The following is a 12,667-nucleotide window of genomic DNA, read 5'->3' as shown; positions in this document are numbered from 1 at the left end:
TTAAATAAAGCAGAAAATTTTGTTCACTGTTTAGTTAATATAACAGAGAAAAAGTTTCAAAGGAAAAAAAAGAAAACTCGAGAACTTTTTCAACATTCCTAACACAAAATAAATATTTTGGGAAGGAAGAATTGAAGCAAAACACATGCATCGCAACAGGGAATTCCTTGACAGAGAGATCCGCAGCAGTCCCTTTAACTGTTGACACAGCACTGGCCACATTTGCCATTTTAATGAGGCATTTGGGCCACTAAGCTATATTACACTCATTAACAAAGAGCTCAGTGACCTGCTAAGCTAAATTTGACTTGTTTTCACAGCTATCTTCTGTTTTTAAAATGACTCTCCAAGGCCATCCAACCCTTTGGAAAAGAGCGCGATCCAACCCAAGACAATCTCCAGGCTGTCAGCAGTCATGTCTGTCTGTCCTTCAAATGTAGCCTAAAAGAGTTTAATTTTCCCGAAATGAGGCTTAAAAGTGTTTTTTATTTCTTCTGATTTGACACATGGAAACTCGAAAAACAGACAATCCTGCTTTCTCCCTTGTAAAAATTAATGCATCAGCTTATGTAACACATATTTTGATTAGAGTTAATGTCAGCTCTGAAACTTCCGAGCTGAAATTTCTCATTCACATGAATTATTGTTATTATAGAGCTGCATCAATTACATGAAATTAAAAAAATTAATTTATTTTAAATGATAGAATAATAAGCAGGAGCAGCATACCTGTGGAGAAAATGAATTATAAAACTGAAAGTAGAATTGTGGGACAATAAATGTGAAGTTCTGAAAGAAACATAACAAACATTACATGTCTGGTGAAAAAAGTAAAAAATCACTATGGTCAAGAGATGTGACCAATCAATAAAATAAGCTCTCAACAAAATTTTACGAATACAAATACAAATGCAACGCCACAAGACAAAATGCCCAATGAGGTGGCTGAGAAAAAGATGCCCATAAAAATATGGATGTCATATATTTCAAAAATACAGCAACCCAGTTCGATCCGAGTTCGAACCCCACAGTGGTGGTCGGCTGAAGTTGGTTTTCTGTGGTTCCCAACTTCAAGGCGACAAATGCGAGCCGATCTCCCCGTTAAAAAGTTTCGCCACAGAGAGCAACAGTCCTACAACGATAAATCATTCAATCATAACACTTCACTCATAGTTGGAAAAACTGGTGGCAGATGGCAGCACTACACATAACAAGCATTACAGAGAAACAAAAAAAAAACTTCATGTCAGGTTTCACTACACGTACACGCACATTCACGCATGTACCGATTCGTTGGCGCTGTGGTGGTCGAGTGGCCGCTGTGGTGGTTGAGTGGTTATAGTGACAAACTCGCGATGCGAGGATCCGGGTTCGAACCGCACAGTGGTGGTCGGCTGAAGTTGGTTTTCTGTGGTTCCCAACTTCAAGGCGCAAATGCGAGCCGATCTCCCCGTTAAAAAGTCTCGCCACAGAGAGCAACATTCCTACAACGATAAATCATTCAATCATAACACTTCACTCATAGTTAGAAAACTAGTGGCAGATGGCAGCACTACACATAACAAGCATTACAGAGAAACAACAAAAACTTCACGTCAGGTTTCACTACACGTACACGCACATTCCCGCATGTACCGATTCGCTGGGGGGTTCCGCGGGGGGGGGGGGGGTGCATGTGTGGTGTAGTGGTAGGGCCTCAAAAAATATGGCTCAGGGATCCATGATGTTCTTAAGTCAGCCACCTCGTTGGGCAATTTGCCTGTTGTGGCGTTGTATTTGTTGGGGGTTCCGCGGGACGGGGGGGGGGTGCAGTAGTAGGTAGGGCCTCCAAAAAATGGCTCGGGGATTCACAATGTTTTTAAGTCAGCCACCTCGTTGGGCAATTTGCCTGTTGTGGCGTTGTATTTGTATAAAAAATGCAATTAACAAAAATTATAAACATATACACAAGATAAAATATTATACAATGCCCATAAAGAATACTTATGGTTGTCTTATTCTAAGTATGGATAGTTTCTCGATTTACCCCAACATGTTTATCGCATTTCTTTTTAAACGTGTCAATTGTGTTACAATTTACACTACCTCCGTGGGAAAGCTATTCCATTTATTAACAACCCTATTAGAGAAAAATTCCCTGCGACACCATAATCTTGCATTGTCCCTCACCAATCAATACTAATACTACTTCACCAAACACCAACTCTGGCCATATCGCTATATTGCAATTTACTGCCATTAGTGAGATGGGTTGGAAGTGAAGGCGCTGTCTATCGGTGGTCCCCTCGAGTTCGTTAGGGGAAAATATCTTATCTATATCCTCCCTTGGGTTCGAACCCGGGACCCAGATAACAACCTTCATGATGGTAGACGAGTATCTTACCACCATGCCACTCGGGCACTACACCAATCGATACTGGTGTCCCCTTGTAAAAGCAGTCGATTGGCAGTGTACTAAAAGTTCATGGTCCATTCTATCCATCCCATTGAAAATTTGAAATACTTCGATCATATCTCCTCGACACCTGCGTTCATCCAATGTAAACATATTCAAAAAATGAAGTCTCTCTTCATAATTCAAGCCCTGTGTGCCAATAAGGACATGCGTAGCTCTTCTCTGCACCCCTTCAACCAAGTCTATGTCCCTCTGTAGGTATGGTCTCCAAAACCTTACTACAGTAAAACCCTGAAGCACATATAAGCTTTTTAATAAACAAATTAAAAAGGCTGTACATATATGACCATGAGTTATTAAAATGAAATATGGGTCAAGTTGTTCTATTATGTAACTTCTATGTATTATAAATGTATTTATGTATTTATTAAATATGTATTTATAAATGTATTAATAGATATATGATGCGCAAAGTCTAATTATTATACACCTTTTATCTTTCAAGCCATCAGTGACAGAAACATATTTTCAATTTAAAGAGTATCTGAATAATGTTCCCATTTTCAATATATATAATTCATTTGTACTGGAATACAAAATGTAATTTTATGTATAGTCTTCTGTCTTCTAGTGTACAATTAGGAAATTGTTGCCATCTCTTCTGAGCAACAAAAAAAAATTGTTCACAATGTACAATGTCAAGCTAAATCATTCGCTGGAATAAACGATTTTTTTTTTTTTGGCCAACAAAGCATTATGGAAAGACTTCCATCAACAAAGCATTGCACAGACTTCCTGTGCAATCTTTTTAACAGCTGTTTTATAATTACCCATTTTGCTCATTATAATTTGCTTTGATCATCAAAGTTCTTCGCTCTTAAACACTCCAGTAATTATGACTTTCTTGATTTTATGCTGAGGCGGATTCGGGAAAGAAAAGTTTCTTTTTTTCCCGCTGGGGATCGAACCTTAAACTTCTTGCAATCCAGGCAAGCACACCAACTGATATGTCCCAGAGACACTACCTTTCTTTTCTTAAAACAGTGACGAGCAATCTATGGCCCACAAGCCAGACATGGCCTGCTTAGAGATTTTATCTAGCTCATCACAGTAAATTTAGAACACTATCAAAATATTTCATAATAAATTATATTGGCCAGCTAAAATGTTTTCTTTTTTGGCCTGCTCCAAAAAAGTTTGCTCATCACTGCCTTATAATATGCACAGTAATTAGAGGATGTACAAGTGTAGAAAGGGGGAACCATATTTCTTGAGCTTGACCCCTCAAAAAATTATTTATTTTTTTAATTTGAATTTTTGAATTATTTATGAATTTATTTCAAGAAAGCCCTAATTTTGAACTCGTTGAATTTAAATTATGACTGAAAAATTTCAATAATATATCGATAAAATATCAATTTCTCAGAGATTCATTATGGAGCTCCTCCCAGAAAAGAACTTAAAAACCATCTAACTGAAAAGAGTAGAAGAGGGAAAAATAACATGTGTAGCCAAATCAGTGATAGTAGCCAACCACAGCAACTTCTCTAACAACAGTCATGTGGTATCATGTCTATGTGTGCTGCGTGAAATAAATAAATATAGACTTGCCCCTCTCTATTTTATATATCTCCTATAAGGCACAGTAGCATGATACAATAAGTAGAGACATTGCACACCCTCTTTTAACTTAAGCTAGTGATTTCTTGGCGGCGATATTGCTAACTGAAGGATGAATGACTATCACCATCTTTGGAGGCCATTTGCTGAAGTTAGAGAGACTACTACTACTGAACCACACACGCACCCCATCCATATTCCTCTGTGGAACTTCTAATGAATTGGTACATGTTGGAATGTGTGTATGTGTAGTGAACCTGATGTGAAGTTTGTTTCTGTGTAATGCTTGTTGTGTGTAGTGCTGCCATCTGCCATCAATTTTTCTAACTATGAGTGAAGTGTGATGATTGAATAATTGTATCGTTGTAGACTTGTTGCTCTCTGAAGCAAGACTTTTTAAAAGGAGTTCGGCTCGCATTTGCACTTCAAAGTTGAGAACCACAGAAAGCCAACTTCACTGACCACCATTATGGCGAAGGTGGGGTTTGAACCCGGGTCCTCACATTGCGAGTCAATCACTATGACCCCTCAACCACCCTAGCAGCAGTTAAGAGAGACTAATGTTCCTACTCAGCACATTAGGCTACTGTGTGTGTTATGATACACTTACATATATGTGTGTCTCTGTAATATAATGGTCAATGTGGGAAGTCTGGAGTATGATTTTCCAGTAGAGACGAAAAACTTTTCTTTCCCAAAACAATCTCAGCATAATACCTAGAAAATCACAATTACTGGAGTTATTAAGAGCGAAGAAAATAAATGAATATAGAAAACTACAACAAACCATATTAATGACTTTCAAAAAGCTGTTAGGAACATTATCAAGCACGTCATTCAAAAAGGTTTAAATAAATGTTCTGTGACAGCTACATCATCAAATACTAAGAAGGATAAAAAAACATTTCGATTTGAAAAAAATTTCAAATATTCTCACCTTGTAGAAGAAGTACTGTATCAGAATGGCAGCCCTGACATAATAATACTGGCCATGTACAAGTAAAATTCTTTTGAGAAACTTGAACTGAGCAATTGAAAAATCACTGCACTGAACTGCTTGTCTTCCTTCTTTGCCAATAATTCCTAAAACAAATAAAAATATTTTTTTTTCATGAACATATCACACAGATGATAACTTCACAATGTAGCTACCATTCACGTATGCAGTGTATGTTGTTATAATGGTAATCTATAGTATCCCAAATTGTCTACCACATACTGAAATATAAATAAACTAAAGAGCCAAAAAAACTGGAACAGGCATGCGTATGCAAATAAAGAGATATGGAACCAATCAGAGTACGACACTGCAGTCGGCAACGCCTATATAACATAACAAGTGTCTGGCATAGTTGTTAGATCGGTTACTACTGCTACAATGGCAGGTAATTGAGATTTAAGTGAGTTGGACATAGCATCCTTTAAGTGATGGGACATAGCATCTCCCAGTTAGCAATGAAATTTGGATTTTCACGTACGACCATTTCATGAGTGTACCATGAATATCGGGAATCAGGTAAAAAATTTAATCTACGACATCGCTGCGGCCGGAAAAAGATCATGCAAGAACGGGACAGACTTGCAACCCTTCCGCAAATTGTTGCAGATTTCAATGCTGGGCCATCAACAAGTGTCAGTGTGCGAACCATTCAACTAAACATCATCAATATGGGCTTTCGGAGCCGAAGGCCCACTCGTGTACCCTTGATGACTGCACGACACAAAGCTTTACGCCTCGCCTGGGGCCGACAACACTGACATTGGACTGTTGAGGACTGGAAACACGTTGCCTGGTCTGACGAGTCTCGGTTCCAATTGCTTCAAGTTGATGGATGTGTACGGGTATGGAGACAACCTCATGAATCCGTGGACCCTACATGTCAACAGGGGACTGTTCAAGCTGGTGGAGGCTCTGTGATGGTATGGGGCGTGTGCAGTTGGCGTGATATGGGACCCCTGATACGTCTAGATACGACTCTGACAGGTACATAAGCATCCTGTCTGATCACCTGCACCCATTCATGTCCATTGTGCATTCGAACGGACTTGGACAATTTCAGCAGAACAATGCGACACCCCACACGTCCAGAATTGCTACAAAGTGGCTCCAGGAACACTCTTCTGACTTTAGACACTTCCGCTGGCCACCTAAATCCCCAGACATGAACATTATTGAACATATCTGGGATGCCTTGCAACGTGTTGTTTAGAAGAGATCTCCACCCCCTCTTACTCCTACAGATTTATGGACAGCCCTGCAGGATTCATGGTGTCAATTACCTCCAGCACTACTTCAGACATTAGTCGAGTCCATGTCACGTAGTGTTGCAGCACTTCTACAGGCTCGCGGGGGCCCTACACGATATTAGGCAGGCGTATCGGTTTTTTTGGCTCTTCAGTGTATAAAAGAGATCTTTTAAAACATTTTAAGGATTTTTCATTAGTAAAAAGGAAATTTTAGGGATATTTTCCCGTTGCAAAAACCGTGACACCGTGCAAACCACTGCTAATCATGGACAACCAGTAGGGGTTAAAATCCTTGGGTTAAATTACCTCTCAAAAATCAAATTTACAAACCAAAAAATCAAAACAAGAGATATGGATAAAGCAGATACACGTAATCGTGCCAATTTTGGATTTTGAAAGGCCGGATTGGCGAATTTTATGTTTTCTCCCTAAAAATAAATTATATTTTTGTCATTTGACAAAAAGAATTTACACACTTATAAAGCAGCAGTTTCTTTTCGGGTAAATTCTTGGAGAATCGTTTTTTCACTAAATGTATGGATTTTTTACAATCACAGGCAAAATTTGGAGATGAAATAATTTTTCAGGAATCCGGGAGATAGAGCAGAAATTTGGGAGACTTAGCAGTTATGATCGAAAGTTTTTGCATCACATTCTGGACAGACTTTTTTTATGATAGGGAGTTTGGTGCTCTGATTGCACAGTATGAGAACCCACTTGTGATGGCTCTCTTTCATAAGTTAAAGTAGAATTTTCAATCAGAAAAGATCCTGACAATGACTGAGCAGGTTTTGAACTTACAAAGGCTCTGAATATGATTTGACAACTGACATATGGCAACTACTTACATCATATCACGTGATGATGGACAATAATCCTATTCATATGTTTTTGGCAGGGTCAGAACCAGATAGGCAAAGGGAGCAACTGCCTATGGCAGCAAACTTTAAGGGAATGTGGGACACTGTTACAAAATTATAAAATTTTACAGTGGAGGGGGGCAGCAAAATCCTCAACCTTAAAAAATCCTAGTTATGGCCATAGTATTGAGTAACGTGATTGTAAGATACCAGTCTATGTGCATGTGAAATATCACGTCCGTTGGTTCCTTTAGAGCGTTTTTGATTTTGTTTTGCCTGTAAATGTCAGAACACAAACTTACTCTGTGTGTTTTGTGATTGATAACTTTTTCAATGGTACAAAATAATTTATCTTCAAATTTGTTTTAATTTTAAGAGATGTGAAAGCTGTTATATATTTTCCTCAGCTGCTGTGACTCAGTTTCTAACACATGAATTCTCTCTAAGACAGACAATCTTTGTGGTGCAGCCATTACAAAGAACTTGTTGCAAAAATAATAGTAATAGTAGGGGGACATCCATTGCCCTTAAAAACATTTTTATTACTGTAAGTTTGAGGCCTTGCGCCGCTATTCACTCTAAAGCAGAGCTACAAATTTGCCATCAGTGAACCATGAGTGAAGATAATCGTCAAATGAAAGCTTTGGGTTCACGGTTAGACTGCAAAAATTAAATTTTTGCTAACAGCAGCATGCAAAAATTGCTGTTTACCAGTGTTAACGATAAAGACATTTCTTCAATATAATTAATTTGAAATTAATTATAAACAATCATTTATATATAAATGTCAAAAAAAATTATTTAAATTTCTTTTTTTGCTTGTGTAGAAATTCGTTCTTCACTGAAAATGCATCTTCTCCGATGACACATATCAGATTTGTCCAAAAAGGTCCATCTGTTATCTGGAAGCTTTCATTTAAAATGTTTCACTATTTTTAAAATAGAGATGGGATTAATATTCGGCTGCTATTCGGCCTTCTTGCGGAATATTTGGTACGGCCGAATAATGCTTAGGTATTCTACCAAACACCTGTGTAAATCTAAACACAACAAACTAATTTTAAAAAATTATATTCACTGTAATTTTTTGCATAAATTAAAAATTTACTGCTTATATTATTATATTATTACTGGGGGGGCTCTGCCCCCCTGCCGCCTTTGGCGGCCAACCCCCCCCCCCCCCACTTCTCTCCCGGACATATCTTGTTTATTTCGTCCCACTTCATCAGCGTGCTATGGAAAAGGGGAAAGGGACGTGTGAAAGCACCAGCCTACTGAAGAAGCGAATTTTAATGAAAATAATAATAAAGCAACAAAAAACAAATGAGATTCATCAAGTATCCCCAGAAAACTTCCCCATGGGGGTCCCCAGATTCAATTCGCTGAATTTCAGTGGGGCCCCACACTGGATATATCTTGGGCTACCGATGTGTTGCAAATTTTACAATGTTAAACCACAAAAATCAATGAGATTCATTCAGGGGCACCGAATTACAACCTGCCAACATTTCCATGAAGCCCTGACTTGCAAGCTTGTCGGACACCCCCCTGTGAGAATTTTTCATTTTTATCAATTTTACAACGAATAAAATCCAGGGCCCCACATCCAGTAGCGGGGACACAATACGCAGATTTTTAGTGGGGCCCCAGACTGGCTATATCTCGGGTTTCAGCTGTGGCAAATTCTACAACAGAAAAGAATGAGATTCATCCAGGGCCCCCAAAATCAAACCTGTAAACATGGGGCCCCCCGACTTGGAAGCTTGTTGGTCATCCCCCGGTGCGAGTGCCATGAAAAATTTTCATTTGTATTCGTTTTACCAACGAATAAAATCCAGGGCCCCAAAATGAAACCTGTAAACATGGGGCCCCCGACTTGGAAGCTTGTCGGTCATCCCCCGGTGCGAGTGCCATGAAAAATTTTCATTTGTATTCGTTTTACCAACGAATAAAATCCAGGGCCCCCAAAATGAAACCTGTAAACATGGGGCCCCCGACTTGGAAGCTTGTCGGTCATCCCCCGGAGCGAGTGCCATGAAAAATTTCCATTTGTATTCGTTTTACCAACGAATAAAATCCAGGGCCCCCAACCAATTACCCGGGACACCAATTCGCATACTTTTGGTGGGGCCCCAGACTGGCTTTATCTCGGGCTTCCGCTGTTGCGAATTCTACAACAGAAAAGAATGAGATTCATCCAGGGCCCCAAAATGAAACCTGTAAACATGGGGGCCCCGACTTGGAAGCTTGTCGGTCATCCCCCGGTGCGAGTACCATGAAAAATTTTCATTTGTATTCGTTTTACCAACAAATAAAATCCAGGGCACCCAAAATGAAACCTGTAAACATGGGGCCCCAGACTTGGAAGCTTGTCGGTCATCCCCCGGAGTGAGTGCCATGAAAAATTTTCATTTGTATTCGTTTTACCAACGAATAAAATCCAGGGCCCCCAAAATGAAACCTGTAAACATGGGGCCCCCGACTTGGAAGCTTGTCGGTCATCCCCCGGAGCGAGTGCCATGAAAAATTTCCATTTGTATTCGTTTTACCAACGAATAAAATCCAGGGCCCCCAACCAATTACCCGGGACACCAATTCGCATACTTTTGGTGGGGCCCCAGACTGGCTTTATCTCGGGCTTCCGCTGTTGCGAATTCTACAACAGAAAAGAATGAGATTCATCCAGGGCCCCAAAATGAAACCTGTAAACATGGGGCCCCCGACTTGGAAGCTTGTCGGTCATCCCCCGGTGCGAGTACCATGAAAAATTTTCATTTGTATTCGTTTTACCAACAAATAAAATCCAGGGCACCCAAAATGAAACCTGTAAACATGGGGCCCCAGACTTGGAAGCTTGTCGGCCATCCCACGGAGCGAGTACCATGAAAAATTTTCATTTGTATTCGTTTTACCAACGAATAAAATCCAGGACCCCCCAACCAATTACCCGGGACACCAATTCGCATACTTTTGGTGGGGCCCCAGACTGGATATATCTTTTGCTCCCGCTATCAAAATTTTTCAACGTTAAAGCAGCAAGAAAACAATGAGATCCATCAAGGGCCCCTGGAAATGAAAACTTTTTACTTATACGTGAAATCTTCCCTGGGTACCCCGACCCTGTGTTGGGAGCACTGCTGTTGTGTGTGTATATTATATATATATATACCTCTCGGCATGGACCTCCCCCCCCCCCCCCCACAAAGGAAGGGCTGACAGGAGCCACAACGATTCTTATCACTTTTTGATTTTTCACACTATAAATTAATCACAGAGGGGCCCCTGAAAAGCTGGTTTGGGGGCTCGAAATCTAAATTCCAGCCTAAGGGCTCTGCTGTAGGATGTAGGAGCCTCTTGGTACATGCACATAACATGGTCCCGATGGGTCAAATGGGTCCCGATATGTGAATATCGACCCAATATTGATATATGATATCATATCAATATATGAATATGAATGTACGATATATGAATGTGAATATCGATATATGAATCGAACCCACTTCCGTAACAGATTTCCGTCACTCAAAAATTTCACCCACTTCCGTCACTCGGTTGCTTAGCAACAGGCCCTTTTCGAGTTTGTTTGTGATTTTATATTATAGAATAGATATATTATTTTGTGGTGGTATATCCTTTTCTGTGAAAGTCAAAGTGAATTTCTAGGATAAGGGAAACATGAAACTCCAAATAGAATCCTACTGCAATAACGTGTAAACGAGCATGAATTACACCAATTCACTAACTGAAGGATACACTTAGGCAAGAATCGTATTCAGCTACAGAAAGGTGCAAAAACATCTAGAGAGGAAAAATAAGTCTGAAATTTTATGATGCATTAATACTTGAGAGTAAATAATGGTTGACACTTTCTTAATTAGATGTAAAATTATAACAAGTGCTGGAAAAATATAATTATTAAACCATAGTGCTTATTTTTATTTATTTTTTTTTGTGTTTTTTCCACACAGACTGCCATTGAAGTAAAAAAATATATGATTGTCTAACCTTCCTATTTACAGTATGCCGCCTTCCCAAATAGTATTGTCACAAGTAGAGGTGGGAGGGTGAGTAGATGTCCAGCGAAGCAAAGCAGCACTCATTTCAGATTACTGAAGGTGTTGGAAAAAAGATAAGAGTTTAGCCAACATCCCCTAAAGGAAGGGGGGAGGAAATCTTCTTTGGAAAGCTATTTATGGAGGTTGTTGGTTATATTTGATTAGAAGAATGGTGAAATATGGTAAAAAAATACAGACTTCCCCAGACTGACTTTATTAAGTCAGTAATAAATAAGGAACGGCAACAAAAGGATAAATTATTTGCAATTTTTATTTCAACATATATTTGACACAATATTCAGCCCAGAAAACCATGTGGTATAAATTAGCTCAAAAACTAAATTTTAGAATTTTGAAGGGAAAAAAAGTGAATAGAAAATAAGTAGAGGATTTCTGAGTATCTGCCGCAAAAATTATTTGAGCCACTATTAGGGGTGTATGACAGGTACGGTCGCACATAGGACCCCTCATTTTAGGGAGGGACTCGTACTTATACTAATATAAATTCTGAATTTTCATCTATTTTGGAATTATTTTTTTCAATTATTCGTAATTTTTATGGGTGCTGGAGTTATCTCCTTCATCTATTTTTTTTTATATTTTCAATTCATTGATTCTGAATTTCCATTAAATCTCAGATTTATTTTATTAGGTCATAATATATTTTTTCGTTTTGGAAAAATTTTTTCAGTTTGAAATTTTCATTTTTTTTTTGTTAATTTACATTTAATTTCGTCCTTTTTTGGATATTTTTCAAGTATTCCTGTATATTTTGTAATAATGTATGAATATTTGGATGCCGATTCCCCTCTCCCACAAAATATATGAAATCAGAGTTGGAATTATTCAAATGTCTTTCTCTATTTTAATTAGTATTATCAGCTGCTTTTATTTCAACAAAATTTGAAAAAATGAATTTTTTTTTGAATCTCTGTGAATTTGTTATGAAAAATTTTATCAACCAAGTTTGAGGGAAAACGTACATGTTCCTCAACACGTAATGAAGGGGTGGATAAAATTACAACCAATAGAGATAAAGAATGTGGAATGGTATCAACAATTTGTACAGTGGTTTACATAAAACCAAAGTTATTGTGAATGAACTTCAGGATACTAAGCATATTTGTTCAAAATAATTGCATAAGTTGAATTGATTAGATGAGTTGAATGGAAAAATTTGTAGATTAAAAAGTATTTTTTTGCACATTTGATCATGAGTGTAAAATTGGAATAAGGAAAGCAAACAATTGAAGAACTGCCCAGCAAAAATGATTTCGTAATATAAAAAAGTGACACTTTTCAATCCCTGAACATTCGGGAAAAACATGCAGAATGAAGTATCTGTATTTCATATTGGGTTGACAATTAATTAATGATAACTAAATTAGATTAATAAGTAAATGCTCAATTTTAATCATCATTATCTAATTCTTGGACAAAACATGTTTGATACAGTGAAAAACCTATTATTTATTTTACTTGCTATC

The 12,667-nt window shown here is 38.3% G+C and overlaps 1 protein-coding gene across 6 annotated transcripts in view; it reads right to left on the bottom strand.

Moving 5' to 3' along the window:
• LOC149081570 (phospholipid-transporting ATPase IF-like) overlaps window positions 1-12,667 on the bottom strand; it is a 179,503-nt gene that overhangs the window by 39,745 nt on the left and 127,091 nt on the right. For 5 of the 6 annotated variants that reach the window (XM_089238524.1, XM_089238521.1, XM_089238520.1 and 2 more), the window contains 2 exons: window positions 4,953-5,098; window positions 730-789 (listed from right to left, as the gene is read on the bottom strand). In XM_089238524.1, the coding sequence (XP_089094650.1) occupies window positions 730-789; window positions 4,953-5,098 (206 nt within the window). The remainder of the gene's footprint in view (window positions 1-729; window positions 790-4,952; window positions 5,099-12,667) is intronic. The other variant, XM_089238523.1, reaches the window with a different exon arrangement.

This window comes from Pholcus phalangioides, unplaced genomic scaffold (genome assembly GCF_987345545.1).
Source record: "Pholcus phalangioides strain wild (caught in Gottingen) unplaced genomic scaffold, Ppha-v1.0 ptg000010l_1, whole genome shotgun sequence".
Lineage (NCBI taxonomy): Eukaryota > Metazoa > Arthropoda > Arachnida > Araneae > Pholcidae > Pholcus > Pholcus phalangioides.
Note: the sequence above shows the minus strand (reverse complement) of the source record. Positions and strands in the feature narration are given on the sequence as shown.